General features: G+C 39.3%; 1 protein-coding gene across 1 annotated transcript in view; it reads left to right on the plus strand.

The window, feature by feature from the left end:
- The window catches only part of Gycalpha99B (guanylate cyclase 1 soluble subunit alpha 2), a 308,541-nt gene that overhangs the window by 129,143 nt on the left and 159,091 nt on the right, over positions 1–20,307 (plus strand). Inside the window, exon 4 of the mRNA XM_019040394.2 lies at positions 18,589–18,674. Coding sequence (XP_018895939.2) covers positions 18,589–18,674 — 86 coding nt within the window. The remainder of the gene's footprint in view (positions 1–18,588; positions 18,675–20,307) is intronic.

Raw genomic sequence — 20,307 nt, forward strand, 5'->3', positions numbered from 1 at the left:
TGATTGCTTTCTCATCGCGAGATTTTCATTTTGCATCGGACCCCTTTTCTGCATCTTTCTCGATTTTATTGCGAATGTCATTGTTCAAAGGTCGACAAGCTCTTGAAAAGATGGAGATAACCCGGACGATTAGGAAATTCATCGGGAAATAATAAGGGATAACAGAATACTGAGAAAATTGGGAAATAAATCTAAACTGTAATTCTCTTTGCCTAATTTTTTCTCATGTTGCATTTTTTATACAAAATTAAACTTCTCAACGCCTTTAAACAATCTGTGGGTTTACTCTAGATTTTCAAGTTTCAAAGTTGCTTTATTTTCTGCTTTTAGAGTAAAACACCATACAAAATTAGGCAAAATCTGATGTAGTCAAGAAGCTGATTCTGGTTCAATTCGTTCTTCTAGGAATACCTTTCAATAATAGCATTATGACAAATATCCGTTACGTGGCTCATACAGTTACGTATTTTTCAATCTTCACCATTGATATTATGACAAACTGACTTTGCTTACCGTTTCTTAACCTGAAAAGGTATAACAAAACCAGAAAGAAACTCAAAAATTCTGTCAAAATATGGCTATCAATTCTTTATTGTTCATTCTCCAACCCTTTGACACCTCCACGCGCCGAGCTTTTCGGTAATGAAATTTTCCGCGTTGATTGGCTGGCGTGACTCTAGTCCATCCAATTTTGGCACAATTTAATCAGAAATTTTCGCACGTTGGGGAGGCAGCGGTTTTTCGGCGAAAAATGGAGTGCGGCAGGAGGTGACACGGAGAGGCAGCGGTGTCACCATCAACCGGCAAATTACTCAATGCAGAATCCCATGTGGAGTGAGTGGGTTCCAATATTGGGACTTACCATCATTGCCACATTTTACTAAAGAGTCAACAACTTATCTCATTTTATTAGAGTCCGATTAAAACGCATTCGAGATCGTGAGAAGAAGACGAAGAAGAAGAAGAGGAAGGGAAAAATGAGAGAGAAACGTCTTCACCCCCTTCTTCTTCTTCTTCTTCTTCTTCTTCTATTTCGTCTTCATCTTCTGCCTATCATTAATTTCCTTATTCTTCTTATTTTACTTCTTCTTTTAATACCTCTTTCTCTTCGTCTCCTCTCTTTTCTTTTTCAGATTTTTGTGCGTCTTAACGTGACCTATATTATGTTGACATTCATAAACTGCAGCACGTATTACGTGTCTTTAGAAAACTTTGCATGTGCCCATTTTACTTGATTCCATCCAATTATGGCAAACAAAGTTTCTAAAATGTAGTAGAAGAAGAACAGACGTGGGTATTGAACAGACTAGCTTCCGATTAGCTCGTCTGACTCGTGCGTTCTAGGACTGCATAGACGGCTTATGTACTTGAACATAGACTGTTGATGAGTAAGTTAGTTAGTTAAAGTCCGACTCATAGTTTGTGTGCATAAGCTACGTCACAGATTGAGGACTCCCCTCCCCTTGATGCTCCGCTGCAACCTCTATCTCCATACCTGGTTTTGTCTACCACGGGTCTCAAATACCCAAGTCTGTCAGACTATACGGTGCATGGAAAATTTCCACGAAAAACTTTCATTGAAAGTACTCTATAAGCTGACTTTCCAAAATTTTCATTTTTTTTTCATTTTTTTTCTGAAACACAAGATTGGAGAAAGCTTTATCCGAAATTAAGACGATATATTACCATGTAAAGTCATCAGGTGACATGCCCCATTTGAACACACATGTGCCTTAGCAGATTATCATTATTTGTCGTACAAATATCTCCTATAATTTGTCCAATCAAGAAACCAAGGATATCCTCTTGCGCAGAGCACTCAGCAGTTTCCACTTGCACATGAAATTCATCAAATTCTAGGCACCTTCGGATCTCCTCCACTAACAATGTACATGTTTCTTCACACAATCTTGCAACCTCCGGATTCGGCGGTCCGGGCCGGTCCGGGGCTTGAAATTTGATTCCGTGCCAATAAGCGGCGCCCGATAGCCGCACTCATGTCCGCCGTATCAATTTCGAGTGGATTCCATAATTCGATACGCTGGGCCGCCGGCCACTCCACCGTTCTAGGCCTAAACCCCGTAACTCGAACAGGATGTCATGTGGAGGTTTGTGGTTTTTGCATAGTGGACGGCACTCGCCTAATCCGATTACCGCCTTTTGTACACCGCCCAACGCTCGCCGTCCGCCGGTCACCGCCAGGTGCCGGAATAACACTCGTTCGCCGGAATCGATCGGGGGCGTACTCGTACTCCTGCGGAAGAACCACGTATGAGCATTTGTACGATGCCAAATTTTTCCTGCAAATTGGATAATTTTGGGGAAGTTTGCCAATGTTCCGTCGAGAATGGCGTATAGGGAAATCCGTACCGAAAATAATTCATCAGATCCAGTACTGCTGCGGAAAAACGACGTGTGTGCATTCGCACGATGCAAAAATTCTCTTGAAAATTGTTTAATCCTACAGGGTGTCTACACGTCTGGAATTTTCGGAAAGTCGGGAATAGCACTGACTTTTTAAGGGCGGTCCGGAAGTACTGAACAAGTGCGGAACTCTGCAGGAAGATCCGGAATTTTTTAATTTTTTTGTCACCTATGTCCTAATTTGAGAATTTTTCACATTCAAATTTTTGAGTTTTTTCGACTTATGTCAAATGGAGGTACTGGAAAAATACTGAATTTTTCTACGGAGAAGGTACTGAATTTCTTGGGAGTGTACTGAAAAAGTATTGTGAAAGTACTGATTTTTGACTAGCCTATTTTAGTAGACATGTCTTAAGAAAATTTCTTTAATTCCTCTCGATAAATGGTCAGCAACGTGACTCTGAACCTAATCCGGAACTGAACAAACATCTGAATATTGAACGAATTTTGCACTGAAAAAAACTACGGTCGTGGAAGCCGTACTTTACGGGCTATATAGACATACCGTCGGCGCTCCGGGCTCAGAGGCCGAAAGTTCCGGGCGTAGCACCAAGAACAGTGGAAGCTACGGCTCCAGCACCCGGAACTTTCAGCCCCTAAGCCCGGAATGGACGGTATGCTATGTAGCCCGCAACTTTTTTTCAGTGTATGAAATCCCCGGCTTGTTTCCAATTTTCGGCAAGAAGGGTTAACTACGCCCACAAGCAACTGTTGGCTTATTTTTTAACCTTAAAATGAAGCTGGAAGTATACTGGAAGAAAAACATAATCTCAATGGACCTCTGGCATGCTTCATTTTGTTTTTAAGTTTTTCAGTGACATTTTTCTTTAGGACAGCAGCCGTGACGTCACGTTCGAATCGGTCCGCTCGAGTTTCCTTTCCAGGTCGCATCCGCACATCATGCGCACAAAAATCTGAGGAAGGGATGAACCTATGAAATCCCCGCACATAATATCGTCGTGACGGAAATATAAACGCGTAGGAAGAAATTAGGAACACTTTAAAGTCCACACGACGTTTTTCCGTGGTACGATAATTTGAACGATTATTCCGGAGAGAGTGCAACGCTGCCGCCCCCAAAAATATTTTATCACCAAGCTGTGGTCCATGAATTGGCAGTTGGAATGGTGGAGATAGTTAGTCACACTATCGGTCAGAGCGATAGCATTGGCAGCGTTAACGTAACGCCCAGTGGGGGAGAGGAGGAAGGCGCGACGTTAACGACTGGCCTTTTTACTCATTATTTCAATTATTTGTGCACATTTATGTGACGTTAATATGCACATTGTCACGGAAGCACCGCCCACAGGTAGCCATGCACTTTCTGAGACCGAGCACAGGTTGTTCTAAAAGTAATGCGACGATCATAGCAGGGCTTTAGACAGCACTATTGCGGGGACCTTTTTTGAGCTGCTTTGGTCCAAAATTCAGCCTGCTAAAGATGGCTCATTGCACATTGACTTGTAAAATTTTCCATGGTTTCCCTTCCCGAAATAAAAAGTTTCGTAAGTTAGTTTTTAAATAAAAAAACTCACCATGCTAGAAAAAAATTCACCTATACCTCACGAGACTGATGCAAGCATTGGCCGTAAGTCATCATAAGACATGAATTAAGCCTTTTCGATACTTCAAACAGGTGAGATTGTATTGATATCGATCGGTTCAACATGTAAACATAGCCTCAAAAGCCAATTTATAAATCTAAGGGCACGGGTTTTTTGTGATAGATTTTTTATTTTTATGAGTACAAAATGGCAATGAAAAGTGAAAGCGTCGAGAATTTTCTCGTTTTCAGCTTTTCCAACTTAAAACCTAACATTTTAGTTTGAGTTTATGTTATTTTGTTTTGAATCAAACGATACACCGAACCACTATCGAATACGATCCACGATGAGATATACTTTCCCCAATCGCCTGGTTCATTTTTTGCTGCATAAGGTCGACTTGAATCCTCAATGGACCACTAGACAAGGTACGAATTTAAGCATTCTGATTTATGTTTCTTGACCAGAATTTCACGTAGAACATGATTCGCGTAATGAAAATTACCGAAACCAACTCCTAATGGAGATATTAACGTTTTTTTTTTCACATTGGTTACGAGGAATTTGAACTGCCCGCTGACAAGAAACTCAAAGCTCTACGTGAGTCAAATCGCCCACTACAACGGTTTCAGCAAGCTTCTCAATCGAGGAATGTTCATTTCCCACCATGTGTTGTTCAAACTATTAGCAATTTACTATAGCTGAGCCAAAGCGTCAAGATTGAGGTTGCCAGATTTTTATATCGCAGAGACTGTCATGATAACGTTTAGCGCTCGATGTGAATCACGCAGAGCATTGAGTTTCCATGAGCGGATGGTTTGAATTCACACATTAAGAATAATTAAATATCTTTGTAAGGTATTGATTTTGGTAATTTTCTTTTAACGCATCGTGTTTAACGTGCATTTTTTGTTAAGAAACATGTATCAGAATGCTGAAATTCGTACCTTGTCTAGTGGTCCATTCGATCGAGCTTTCGGTAAAACTTGCGATACTTTTCACGTATTCGAGTATTACGACGAGTGGGCGTGTGTCGGAGCTAGGGACGACTGATAACAAAGCGTGTTATTTTTAACGGTCGGAACGGAAACGGAAGCGGCTGTTGCGGCCATTAGCAGGAATTCATCAGTCGAGGGCGCCTCGTTCCGGCAAACTATCAAATGACATTCAATTCGGCTAAAAGCAAGCCTCTCCGACCCGGACCGGACCCACCGCCCTCGCTTCGCTTCCTAGACCAAATGGGAAACTAGCCATATCCCTCTTCCTTTGCTCAAGGTGGATCCGCAATTTGCCCGCAGCACACTGAAAAAAAAAAAACACATTGGATCTAGAGTCCAGACTCTTGAAAACATCGACGAGAAAAAATACTCTTGATTCAATCAGATTTTTGCTTAAATCAAAAGCTAAGTCTCTTAATTTGAGCGGATTTCCTTTTGATTTAAGCTTGAATCTACTTGAATCAAGAGCCCTTTTTCTTGTCAATGTTTTCAAGAGTCTGGACTCAAGATCCAATGTGGTTTTTTTTTTCCAGTGTGCTAAAAATTAAGAATTAAAAATATACTGCAGATCGTAATTGGAAACGAAAAAGTTTTTTATCAACCTGATAATGTGACGAAAAAGTGAGTCAAAAGAATGATGGCTTACCTTTTTTGTCGTGAGTCATCGTGAGACGAATCTGAGACGAAAAAACACATTGGATCTAGAGTCCAGACTCTTGAAAACATCGACAAGAAAACATACTCTCGATTCAATCAGATTCTTGCTTGAATCAAAAGGAAATCAGCTCAAATTAAGAGGCTTGGTTCTTGATGTAAGCAAGAATCCAATTGAATCAAGAGTATTTTTTCTTGTCAATGTCTTCAAGAGTTTGGATTCTAGATCCAATATGTTTTTTTTTTTCCAGTGTACATTCCGAATACGATAGAAATTTTTGAAAATCCAGCTTTTGAGTCGGTTGAAATGATCCAATTTGCGAAATTGTTTTGGTTCCATCGGAATGTTGATCTCTAGCTTTATTGCAACCGGATCTATTTTCCAGGATAAAATGTCTCGTAACTTTTCTACAACATTTAAAACTTACTATAATCATTATAGAAATAAGTAATTATACAGTTGTTACTTTTATATACCCTTATGTACATACATTAAGATAATTGTATATATTTCCTCCTAGGAAGGTTACAATAAATAAACTCTTTATAAAAAATATAAAATAAAAAAAATTAAAACTTTTGGTCTCGGAACATCAGCCAATATAGCTATTTTTTAGACCATGTCCGCCATTTTGAATTTTGGCATTTGAAAATCTGATCGAAAATTCGAATTACCTGCCAAAGAATACCTTACGATACCGAGTTTTACAAGGATCGATAGTGCAGGAGCGGAGATAGTATTTTAGGCCATGTCCGCCATCTTGGATTTTTGAATTAGGAAAATTTTACAAAAACTTAGAGTTTCGTGTCAAAGAATATACCGCCTGGAATATAAAGAGCGCAGTCAAAACTACAATAGTTCTAAGACCAAGTTTCCCTGCAGGTGAGCCTCTTTCGTTGCGGCCACAGTAATGATTATAATTATATCTTTTTAAATCAACTGTGGCTTGAATTTTAATCACGGCCAATAGTGGGCATAAAATATGCAAGGTTATATTTGAAATACAGCGGCTCACAGGCTGACACGTCTTATTTGGTCACGCAATTCACTTGAGTTAGGTTCGAACCTAAGAATACAACTATATCAGCTTCGGTGTGTTGCACAGTATCACGCCCAATTGAAGGTGTTTCATATTGGTCCGGCTGCGGCCTACGGAGAGTTGAGTCTTGATGTGTTGACTTCGAGTGCTGTTTGCGCTGTATATATGTACATCGAATGTACCCCCTGACCACTGTATGGCCCAACACCCCCCCCCCCCTTCAAGGTGTTTCGCGTCCTCTAAGGTCCGCTTCGTGAATCTCTCTTGTAAATCGGACAACTTACAACGCATCAGAAGCGGATAGACACAAAAAAAGAACACCAGCTTCTTCAGAAAAGAAAGAGAAAACATTAAAAATGACACACTTATGCAGAAGAGTCCATCATTGAAATACTATTTTCACAGGAAATATGACAACGAGGCGAACGATATTTTGACGGAGACGCCTTTATAAATATCAGGTCTATCTTTTACAGCTGCGCCCATATGTGCTAACCGTAACAATTTATGACCCCTATCAAGTTTTTGTTAGATTGGGGCGTTTATCGAACCCTATGAAACGCACGAGTTATTCGGCATCAAAATTTGGAGCTGAAATCCAGGGTGTTTTGAGGGGTCAAAGTCAGGTCTAAGGGTAAGGAATGTATTCGATTCATCTTGCGAAGCCCTTTGCAACATATGCTTCCTTTGCCGAGAAAAAATAACCCTCTTTGTTTTCCTGGATATCCAAGGTTCTCGAATTGTTTAGACTCGCAATAAATGAAATGAAGGGAGGGAAGAAGCGGCTTAGGATGAAAGAGTTTACGTCGGATCGAAGCATTATGTGCCCTTTGTGATTTTCTAAGAAAGATATTCCAAAACTTTGGGGGAAAATTTATAAAAATATTTCCAAATTTTTGAGATTTCTTAAACGTAAATAAGCCAAACTAATCACTACAAGCTGCTAATATTTTTTTTCCTCCGCAAAAACGCCTATCTTTCTACGAAGATGAATGGCACATACCTTGTTTCTAAAATGAGCCAGAAATAATAGTCTCTTTTTTTCAAAATGTATTCTAAATGGACTTACAATAATTTTAATCTTAACTCTTCTTTTCTCTGACTTTACCAAACATAAATTCTCTAATTAACTCTTTTCTTAGTATGTTTTGGTGTCAAATTGTTATATCTTCTTCTCCGGAAAAAAATTATAATACATTAGCCGCGTAGAAAATAAGTGGGTACTACCAATTTAAAAATGGGAATAAAACGGGAATGCTATACTAGTAATTTTATTAAATTTGGATCATCAAGATTTATATTTTTAATATCATATTTAATTTTATTCATGCTTTATTAAAACTTTAAGTCAAGTTAAGCTAATAATTTTCAAAATTATAATTAAATTGAGCAGTTTAAATTTTAATAAAGAAGTTTAAACTTATGATTAAATTTACAATTTATGTATGTGTTTCACCCTCAAAGTAACTTCAATATGCTCTAAATGAACGAACTTTACCAGAAATAGCCGAACTGCATTTCGGGTTGCCTTCCTTCCATTTTTTCTTTTTAACTAACTGAGTTTTAAAAATCGCCATGCCTCGAAACTGTAAGTCAATTTTCTCGAAATAATCAGGATAGGCTCTAGCCTGAATTTCGTATAATTTTCATTCAAAAATTAAACACGAAGAGACAGAAGACAACATCTAAACCAGTTAGGCCGATTTTGGTTTAATCCGTCCAAATTCAAATTTAAGATTTTAATACTTTGTATAAAAATTTAATTTAATTTTAAATATGAGATTTCCTGTTAAATAACTAAGACAAAAAATGCATGCGTCACTTCAATAACCGACGTATGAATGTTGAAACATTTGCATTGAATTCTGCCGGAATGGGAGGATTAGTCGAAAACTGCGACTTATTAATTTTGGCAGAAGATTGGGAAGTCACGTCCGGGACGACCCGGTTGTCTCTATTCTTTATTAAAAATTCTTTCATTTGTGCGATTCCGCTCGAGGTGTGGGGGGGGGGGGGGGATGGAGTTACGAAGATTACGGTTAGTTATGCGTGTGAGTACGTGATTCAATGTACACCCTCATACGTGACGCCCACCATTCCGCCTGGAATGCGACGCGTAATATGCACGGGATCGGAGATTTTAGGCGTCCATGGTCCGGAAACATGAATCTAGTCCGTATTTTGTTGTTGAGGTCAACTGTGTTAATTCATTCTCTTCCCCCAAACTCACAATTAATTAATTTTTTTCTTGTAAAAAGTGGGGAAAACTGAATGAGTGAAATTGGGTATTGGGTGAAATGGTGCACCGGGCAAGCGACAAACTAACGCACTTGTTTGGACGTGACTTGCTTTTTCCTAAAAATGCTACGAGGAAAATAACGCAAACCATGAAAAGTTCGGAAATCTATTGCCATAGACGCTATGAGTATTTACTAGTAATATCATTTAAGTGGCAAAAATATAAGGGACGAAATTTGTAGAATTCTTGCTCAATTTGGTCAGAGTTTAGTGTATTTATTGATATCTCAGGAGTAAACAGCTTTCCACGGAAAGTTTTGAAGATGAATCATGTGATGCGGTTCTTCAATTGGACGTATTTCTGCCAAACGGAAATATGTGCATTCTGGCGTGAGTCGTGTTGTGCATATATTATTATAGGTCTCAGAGCTCATGTCTTAATGCACACAGGTATAGGTCCGTTTGGCAGAAATACGTCCGATTCATACATTGAACAGTTACCCATCCGAACCATCGAACAACAGTATGTATCACACGAGCAATGAATAAAATAGTAGATGTAGGTATAGCGACTAGAAGCAAAGTAAGACCACAGTATGGTAATAAGCAACAGATTCTACAGGGTGAGCGAAAAGTCCCCGACCCCTCCTCTAACTTTTGAACGAATTGAGCTAGGGAAATGAAACTTTAGGGATGTTCCTATCTCAAAAGGGACCATCTTTTGGGGGGGTCAAAATTTTGGTCCCCCCCTCAGGGGGGACGGGGGCCCCCCAACTTTTTTTTTCAAATGGCAACCCCTATCTTGTGATACCTCATTCGAAAGAGTATAAAAAACTAAGAATTTTGGCGCAAACCGCAGATCAATATCTTAATTTTTGACCGAGTTATGATAGGTCAAAGGTCAACTTTGACCTATTTTCAAAAAATCATAACTCCGGTTCAAATTATCGTAAAGGAAAAAATAAAACGGGAAAATTTACCAAATTGTGTCCGCTTTTAAGTAAAAATTGCAAAAATCACTTCGATTTAATTTTAAGGGGGGGCTCGGACCCCCAAATACGTCAATTCAAAGGTCATTCAATTTTCCCGCGAAATAAGCCAATTTCCCCTGGATTTGCCTCCACATTATCTCAGTAAGGTCAAAATCAGTTCAACATTACGTTGGCAAGTCCCCAAATTTCGGGAAAAGTTAAAAAAAATGATATTTAAACGGTCAAATTTAATTACCTTAAATATCATTTTTTTTTAACTTTTCCCGAAATTTGGGGACTTGCCAACGTAATGTTGAACTGATTTTGACCTTACTGAGATAATGTGGAGGCAAATCCAGGGGAAATTGGCTTATTTCGCGGGAAAATTGAATGACCTTTGAATTGACGTATTTGGGGGTCCGAGCCCCCCCTTAAAATTAAATCGAAGTGATTTTTGCAATTTTTACTTAAAAGCGGACACAATTTGGTAAATTTTCCCGTTTTATTTTTTCCTTTACGATAATTTGAACCGGAGTTATGATTTTTTGAAAATAGGTCAAAGTTGACCTTTGACCTATCATAACTCGGTCAAAAATTAAGATATTGATCTGCGGTTGCGCCAAAATTCTTAGTTTTTTATACTCTTTCGAATGAGGTATCACAAGATAGGGGTTGCCATTTGAAAAAAAAAGTTGGGGGGCCCCCGTCCCCCCCTGAGGGGGGGACCAAAATTTTGACCCCCCCAAAAGATGGTCCCTTTTGAGATAGGAACATCCCTAAAGTTTCATTTCCCTAGCTCAATTCGTTCAAAAGTTAGAGGGGGGTCGGGGACTTTTCGCTCACCCTGTATGATAACTAATACCGGAGCCCCGGTAGCATTCAGCACAAGTGTGGTAAATGCCACCAGGGGTCTGGTTATCTCCTCCGCTGATATCATTGTGTCAAAAATAAACTATGTTTATGGTAGAATTCACCATCTTTTTTTCAGTGAGGTTGCTTCTGAATCGGTCTATTACTACGATTAATTACAATCTGCCTTACTGAGGAAGTGCGCCATATGACCCTTCCGACGTTGCCTAATTTCTCCTGACATCGTATTAATTTCCCGGATATTGCAAGCATTTATCTTTACTTTTTTTAGAGATTTTATCGCAGTTCAATCTAAAATGTTTGAAAATTTTAAGGAACAATTTTGACAACTTCGTCGTCCACGGCACGGCACGAAGTACACGGCAAAAAAGAGGTAGGGTTAAGTCCAAACTGTTGGATGATATTGACATTCCCAATCAATTGTGGTAATGCCCCGATAAAGGCCTAGATACACACGGCGATTAATCGCCGCGATTGCAATCGCGGCGTTTAAACGCAGGTGTATTCGGTCAATCGCCGCGAGGGCGAGTGAAATTCTCGGAATTTCTCCAATCGCCGCGATTGAATCCAAAGTAGGATTCAATCCTACTTTTTGGGCGAGTAGATGCATTTGTTGAGTCCTGTTTATTCTTGATGGATGCGAAATCCACCAGTACATGTGGTCTACATGTGTTTTTGTTTACGTTCTTCTGTCTTCGAGGTGCTCGTCAATTAGTTTTATAGTATGTTATTTTTACATTTGATGCGAAAATTGTTAAAATTGCAGCAGAAGTGTGTCCGTTCATTAGCCACTTATTATTCAGAGAGGCACCAGAACTTCAGAAATAGGAAACATTATCGGTTGAAAATCTTCATCTTCATTCCATTAAAAAAAGGCACTAGTCTTTTGGGCACAGTACTTACGACTATCCTGTTATCAATATGATCAACTAGATAAGATGCTGATCATTTTAAGGTTATAATAACATTAACAATTAGCGCTGATCGCGGCGATTAATCGCTAGGTGTATACGTGATCGCACTGATGGCCTCTGTTGATTGTATTGCGTTGAGCGATGCGACCCCGAACCAACCCAATCGCGGCGATTAATCGCCGTGAGTAACTAGGCCTTAATTGTGGTAGTATCCCGGTAAATTAGGTTACTAACCCAAATGTTGCGGTACTACCCCAACTTGAGTTGCAGTGCTACCAAAATTAATTGGACTGTCCGTATCATTCAACAAATTTGGGTAGTAGAACAATTTTGGGGGATAACCCCTGACACTGTTTTTCCGCGTCCTATCAGAGAAAATCTGGCAATTTTTGAATGTTCACACGGCGTTTTTTTCAGCGCGGCAGCCATGACGTCACGTTTGAATCGGTTCGTGTATACACATACACGCTCGAGTTTTCCTCTCAAAGTTGCATCCGCACATCAAGCGCACAAAAATCTGAAGAAGGGTTAAACCTATAAAATCCCCGCACAAGCAACTGCCGTGACGGGAATATAAACGCCTCGCGAGGGAGGCAGTGAGCTCCGTGCGCAAATTTAATTCAATTGCAGCTCGCTCGGATTCGTTAGCTTTCTTGCGCGGGGAACAATAATTAAGAAGGCAACGACGGGTGGATTTCTAGGAACACCTCTTCGCCTTCCTGGTCGCCTAGCGTCTGCTCCGATCAACGCTCGTAAACAAGGGCTCAGCCTGCAAGTGACATTTTCCCGGATTATTTAATTTCGGGCGTGTTTCGAGTATTTACTTGTTAGGTCTCGCGTGTTCCTCTCGGTTAGAACACTCATTCATGGTGCACTGAGTGCGACGGGAGAATGAACGCTGATTTGCCTGCAATCAGCAGGTTAGACAATTTCGCGCACTTCAACATGAATACCCAATGGCATAGTAATCTGTGTTCAGAAGATTCCGTTGTGAATCTCGCTTAGTTCTTGCGGTTGAATGGACTGCATCTTGCGATAAGGATCTGCCATTTCTGACTCGTTCTTAAAAGCACCTATCTGCACCGGAAAATAATAGAGCCTTTGCTTTCTTTCCAAAAGGAGTGAGAAATAGTAATTCCTCGTCGCAAAATATAGTCTGAATACGTTTTCAAGGTAGACAGATTAGTGCACCCGAGAACAAATAGTTGCTCAGTCATTTCTGAAAGGAGGTAAGTCTTCGATTAACCGTCTCGGTAAAAACACTATTTCACGGCTGCCGATAAGATCACTCTGCTTGGCGGAATCATAATTGGTGGTTTATGCTTTTAATCAGCAGAGTTGACAATTTTGCGTTAGTTGACTGTTAACGTATTTCAATTTTTACGCATAAAGGTGTAAACCATTTATGACCGATGAAATCGTGAGACCTCAGTACCATAAATTGCAAAATCGGCAAATTTTCACGCATGTGTCCCCCCAATCAGTTTGACCTTAAAAACGCCGAATATTATTATACACGCTAAAAATAACGTGGACAAACTGACAATCGACATTAACTCGACATAAATATATCAAAACTTATACTGAATGTATAATTTCATAAATTGCAATCTTGGTGTTTGTGACGCACTTTAAGGATAACTTTCCCATCAACATTATTCGCACGCCAAGACCACTTCAGCTTCAATGTCTTGGTATGCAAATACGAGCAACTAATGACTCGTCTCATAATACTACAATTACATAGGAATATTTAGAGAAGATATTCACTTTCCAAAATGAATATTATACACCGTCCGAAAACTTCACACAAAGTAAACACTATAAGGTAAACTCGTCCTTGTCGACTGATGATCATACAACTGGTTACTTTCTAACAAAGTTTGTGGTTGGATGGTCAGTTTGTTTTACAGCTTCTATGTTGCATCTCCTCATGATCAGAAATATTTGAATTTTTATCATGGTTTGAAAACCCCGTTATAAAATTCGATTTGGGGAGTGTAGCACGGTCACAGTTGCAACAGGATGTTCACATTAAGTATCTTTCGATTCCTTTAATTTCAACGTATGATTCAAAATTATACTAATATCTGCCGATATTTTCGTGAGGTAATCAAGATGTCTCCAACATTTTCTAGGAAGCAATCCTTTACGAACAAATGTTCAAAAATTTTATTCCGTATAACTCACCGAAACGGTTTGAATTAAAGCACTACTTTACATCGAAAAACTTATCGGGGACTAAACCAGTTAAATATTGAAACAATGTGATAAATAATTCTACAAAAAAGGCCAACATGTTTAATTAGAATCTAAACTTTCAAGCTCTAATGAGTTCCAGTACTATAAGACTGCGGGGAGAGGGTTCAAAAATGAGGGGGTAGATAAATGCATTGAAATATTAAATTGAGCTCACGTCGAGAGATATAACGTTTTGGGTCTTTTTAGACCTGATCAGTAGATCACATTCGTCAGTGAGCCCAGCTTAGCATCCCGTTGAATCCAAGACGGCATCGAAACGCCGTCATGAATATAACCAAACGTGAGGTTTTTTTCCTGTTAAATGATAAAATGAACACAATTTTTCGCCTCCACACTTGCACATTGGTTTTTTATTGAGGGGCGGGTTTCGGAGTTACGACTCCATCATTAACCGGAATTGCGCTGCCGGCTGATGATGGAGTTGTAACTCCAAAACGCGTTCATCAATAAAAAAAAAAAAAAAAAAACCAATGTGCAGGTGAGGACGCAAAAAATGGTATTCATTTTAATTCCAATCCATGTGTCCACTTCAATATGTTACGTAAAAAGCGATTCACGCACCAGGAAATCCTAAAATTGACTCCTATGTGAGACAAAGATCAAATGGAACACAATTTACAAAACTGATATCTTTTGTGTTTTTCCTTTCAAATGATATTGACGTTTCATATACTTAAAATTCCTCTAGAATTCATCATTTTCAAACTCCCATTCGTGAGAATGATTCTCTGCACTTTTGAAGAGATAAAATGTAATGAAAAGCTCCAGTTCGTACCTCATCTGTTGCTCTATTCGAGAACTTGTCGCAATTGCTTATTTGGGGAATGTCGCAGTTATTACAGGGTTTGCTCCCTGAGTGTCTGTCGATTATTTACTCGGACGCAGCGGACTGGACCGGAACGCTGCCGCGCTAAGGTAAAACGTCACTTAAACATCCAGACGTTGCCAGATGTCTTTGCCAAAAACCTATTTTTTCCCCAATATTTTATAATTTCCCCCTCACAGATTTTATTGCATTGTCATCTACCTTGTCCCGAAACGTCAGGGTCCGTTCAAGTATTACGTAACGCACATTTTCCGATTTTTCACCCTCCTCTCTCCCTTGTAACGCACCCGTAACGCAGTCCTACGCTCTTTTTTGAATTACGTAACGCTGACCTGACCCCCCCCCCCCCCATTTTCATTCGGGAAAGGTGAGATTCCCAATTATTTGCCCGTTTTTTTTAAAGCCCCCCCCCCCCCCCAGCTCGGATTTAGTACATAACGCTGGGCTTGAGTCCCCTTTCCCCTTGCCCCGCACTGTGACGCTAGTTCAAACCCCCCTCCCCCTAAGCATATAGAGAAAAAAAAGAGGTGTTTGCATTTCGGGCATCTTAGAATTTTTTGATGCCGTAGGTCGATACGGCGACTTTTATCATCAATTCCTTGGAAATGGTGTAGTTTATGGAAAAAATGCATTCTACATAAAGTGTTTGAAATTATATCATGAGTTGATTAAAGCAAAAAAATCGGACATTATGGTCCGTTTTTCATACTTCGAACTCCGGATTTCGCTGACTAGGTTGGACCGACCTACGTCACAGGGTAAACAAACCTCAAGATGCAAACACCTCTTTTTTTTCTCTATGCCCCCTAAGTGCGTTAAGTATTTTGTGAACGGCCCCTCAGTGAAATGCATAACGCTTTTAAAAAATAATTATTCTCTTGGAAGGTATTCGGCAACATTGGAATGTTCATGCAGCGTTTTTCTTTAGAATGGCGGAGCGCGCGGGAGCCGAGGGAAAGCTCGCTGTAATAAAGAAAAGAATCAGGGTGAGTAAAGGGAGAAAATAGTTGCATTCTGCAGGGAAGGGGCCTGGCGGACTGCCAAATCTCTTCGCATGATTTACGTGCTTTCGCGGTTCGACTTATTGCATCAGTCGCGCGCAATCAATGAGCTCTCTTCGAGGCGGGATCCGTCCGGATCTCAATGAGGCCATCAGCGTCTACTCGTTGGACTAAATCACGAACCTCATTATAATTAGATGTATAGTTGTAAGCGCAGCGGATCTATTCGAAATGGAAGTGTCGAAAAACCCGCAAAGTCCGTTATGCTATTTCAGGGGCTATGGGTGTCCTTCAATGAGGTCATCAGAGAGGACTTGTTCTGATTTGAACCTTGTCCCATTTATTGAGCCACGTAAAAATATTGTGAGAGGTTATCCCCTAAAATTGTGGTACTACCACAATTTGTTGGATGATATGGACATTTCTAATAAATTGTGGTAGAACTGCAACTCAAGTTAGGGTAGCACCGCAACGTTTGGCTTAGTAACCTGATTTATTGGGGTAGGACCACGATTAATTCGTGTACTACCGCAATTAATTGGAAATGTCTAAATCACACAACAAACTCGTGTTTTTTTTCTATCCGTTAGGATTCAATGTTTATTCCTCGCAAACATAATTTGCGCAGTTAAGAATTTTGAAGTGTAATTTGGTGATTATCTCACACCGGAGTCTATATAGAGCCCAAAAAGGACTCGAGTGATATAAAGGCGGAGCAGACAGCAGAATTAACAATTTATACGGAGTGACTTGCAATTTACGAAGCAGAGTCCACGTTTAGACCACATCTATCACCAATCGTACTCGCTGCCGATCTTCTATATCCAAAATAATTTTTCTCGAAAATAGCACACAGTTAGCCGTGGAACTATGAAAATACGTCGTAATAATGCATTTGAGTAATGTTCTCGTTGCGATATGCAGATAAAACTGCATTTTGAGTCACTTTGTATTTGTGTTTACTCATAGCGTCGGCCATTTTTGTGTTCTAAGTGCTCCATGAAGCTCAAGATGGAGGAGCCATAGCCACATGGCGATACTCTCTCTATCAAGTTACTCTAGTGGTAGCGGAGTCCGAGAAAAAGGCGAGAAGGGTCATGGCATGCGAAAAATTCGTTCGATTAAAAGTAAATTTGGTCGACAGAGGCGAGGGGCGGGCGGAATGGAGTCGAGATTTACTGGTCAGTGTTGGATCGTGTCCAGAAAAGAGGGGGTCGCTTTTCACGAAGGATCGCTTCGTACATGGCTCGATGCCGCGACGAAGCGCAGGGATTGCAAGACAAATATTTAAAAGCAACACGGTCCGGATCGCGACTAGCTTTTCACAAAGACGTCCCTCATTCCGCCCCTGTTTGTGGAGCGATGCTGGGAAGGAATTCGCATTTCATGCGGGGTAAATCCGGACCATCCCGAACTATCGTGTTACCAAGGGAAGCGATACGTACAGAAAATGAGGTTCCAAAAAATCGATTATAACTAGTAACTAGATTAAGTATTATAGTTTCACATGTAGAAAAAACAACTTAATCGGCCCGAAACATTTATAAAGAAACAACTTAAAACAAGACTAAGGCCGCAAATAATAAACATAAAATAAAATAAAAAAACCCCGGTTTCACATGTACAGAAATACTTTAGAATAATAATAATTTAAAGAGAGAAAAAATGAATCAACGTAAAATTGTCAATAATCACGCTAGAAATTATTCTGATTATGACTATTGATAAATTTTACATTCGACTACGCTGACAAAAATCTTTGGTTTATGAATCAAACTGTTGTTCATATAAATCACCATTAATATTGGTAAATGAAGTATGATTTTTAGTCTTTGAAGCATACAAAGGCATACTAAGGTGAGGTAAAAGTTCCGAAAATCACTAGTTCATTCATAACCATTAATGATGTTCTATTTGAACAACAGTATGGTTTCTAAACCAATGATGCTCTCGGTGTTTATGCAAAAGAGCCATATTCATTCAATTTTCGGCGAGACAGCAGTATGTGCTAACTTCCGCATGCTTGCGTTGTAATGTTTTATAGCCAGATAAGTTAATAAGTAGAGTATCGTGGTAGCTTCATGTGGGACACATGAGGGTACATTTAATATCATCATCGATGTAGCTTCAAATTGAAGACGATATAATCATAAAATCTGTTAAATTGGAAAATATCCAAATAGAAGCGCGCCAAGACCTGCTTTTGTCGATTCGCAAACGAAAGAGCGTAAGTTCATCCTAAGTTTGCAAAATTGCCTAACACATATGCAAATTTTACAAGAATGCGAACGCGCATTTTCGCTCTAGTTCTACTGTTTTTCGCGAGTATTCATAAAAAAAGTTGGTGTTAGTCAGTTTTCAGGACTCAGTTTTTCAGTAAAAATACAATTTACAAATGGATATTTTGAATCGCTGAAAATGTTCTTTTGCTCGGAAAGTGACAATCTCAGAAAGTTTTTGTGATTGGGTCGGATCTATGGACTGTAATTGCAAAGGAACTTTATTTTGCAATATGAAACTACTATTGTTGGCTCATTTTAGGAATAAAATAATAAGACAATATTTTATTTAGTTTATTGGGTGCTTTAATAGATGAGGCAGAAGTAGACGCACATAAAGAAAAAGCAAATATATCCATTGTGACATGGGCCTGGAAACCCATAAAAGCACATGCATGACAGAACCCATTTAACAATGTATATACAATTCCTGTTGGTTTAAATACGCCCTATAGTAGTTTTTTTATCATTGATGTGGTACGAAATTGTCGATGAATACTTTTCAATTATTGCAGGTCCTATTTGTTCAAATTCAAATATTTCAATCATGATCGTTTTTGTTCACAGGAATCAGCTACCCGATGACCTATCAAACGCGGAAAATTATCGGTATTTAGACGACTTTTATGAAGCGGCCTGCAGACATTCGTCAGGTAAGTTTGCTAACGACAATGCATAGTAATGAGCTGAAAATTGGAAGTATATACCGTACGTCCAACATTTTATTTCGAAAACGTGTATGTTTAGCGGAAGATTCCTTATCAAGTTTTATTCCTTCGTGGGGATATTTCTCATTCTTCATCGAGTTTTAACAGTTTTAAAATCTCATCATCAGTAATGAAACAATAGACTTATGAGTTACTTGATCTGCTTTTTTTTCCCCTTTCTTTTGTGGGAATAGAATTTGCATTTATCTTTGTCGCACTGCGTTACTCCTCTATTTACATGGTTTCCTCTTTTTTTATTAGAAATATTCACTCAAAGGTTACCACCCAGAGATTCCTTGAGATCCTTGAAAACTGAAGGAAAATATGAGGAAAATCAGATATGGACGATAAAGCTCGTCGCTCAATTTATGTTTATTGCTAATTTTTACGGAGTTATCCTCTGTTTTTATTGGTTCTACGTACAGCGCAGGGATCTTATACGACTCATAAAAACATGAATAATTCTCAGCTGGTAATGTTGATGTTAGAGGTTTGTTTATTTCGCATCTCAAGAGTGGTAGGCCAACTTGAAAATAAACTTATTGATAATAAAATTGAATTGTTTCTGGTGTATCACAGTTCCTCAGTGCGAGCACACAATTTCAAATTTATTGGCGCCGTTAAATCGGTGTTTTTGTTACACATAATTCAAAGTTAATACACACAGGTTCACGATCACTCACCAAGTGAGTCTGAGTTAAGTTAAGGAAAGTAATTAAAATATCCGGCTTAGCCACAAAACGACATCAAGTTGAGAGTTTCATTTGCAGGAAGACTGATCTTCATTTTAGCTGCATCGGTATAGTTTCGCTTTAGCCACCACTGGAGCGATGTTGATGACAACGCCGTGCCGCGCCGTAGTGCAACCGAACTTACCAGACGGATATCCTTGTAGCATTTTGGAACATTTAAGGCTCGTTGACTATCCTTGCTCCGTAGTATAAAGTGCCGAGTTTAGTAGATATTCGAAACATGCTGCAATGCAACCTGCTACAATCAATGCAGAGGTCCGTTGTTAAAAGCACGTTAACCATCGTCTGGTCGTTTCTGAATATCGATCGATTTCTTCATGAATGCATTTTTTTAGTCTTAAATTTTCAAGCAAGTAACTTCGGTCAGTGGCCCGTCAGTAGTACTTATGCTGGAAGTGCTTCCTCTTCTGAGGTTCCCCCCCCTCCAAAAAAAAAAAAAAAACAACTGAGAAAAACTAGACATAGTAAATACGGTGAGGCTGATTCTCGCTAAATTCGCAGTGGCGAGGCGTGAATGATCGATTATCGTTTTGTCCTCATTTGGAGCTGTGGGAAAGAATCTATTATTAAGGTGTTCGTTGCAGACATCCCGCCTATCGATTCTTTTCTAAAGATTTAAATGACAGAGTAATCGATAAATCGCAGAGCACGCCACGCCACCGTAAATTCGTCCATTTTTTGGGAGTGTTGTGGGAAAAATTTTAAAGAGTTGAAATTCCTTAAAAATTTTTAAATCTACGCCAAAATCAATTTATTAAACTGTAATAATTGAACCGAACATTCTTTTTCCATCCGTCTCTCTGTATTCTGTTCCTCTTCATAGCGTG

Source organism: Bemisia tabaci, chromosome 3 (genome assembly GCF_918797505.1).
Source record: "Bemisia tabaci chromosome 3, PGI_BMITA_v3".
Taxonomy (NCBI): Eukaryota; Metazoa; Arthropoda; class Insecta; order Hemiptera; family Aleyrodidae; genus Bemisia; species Bemisia tabaci.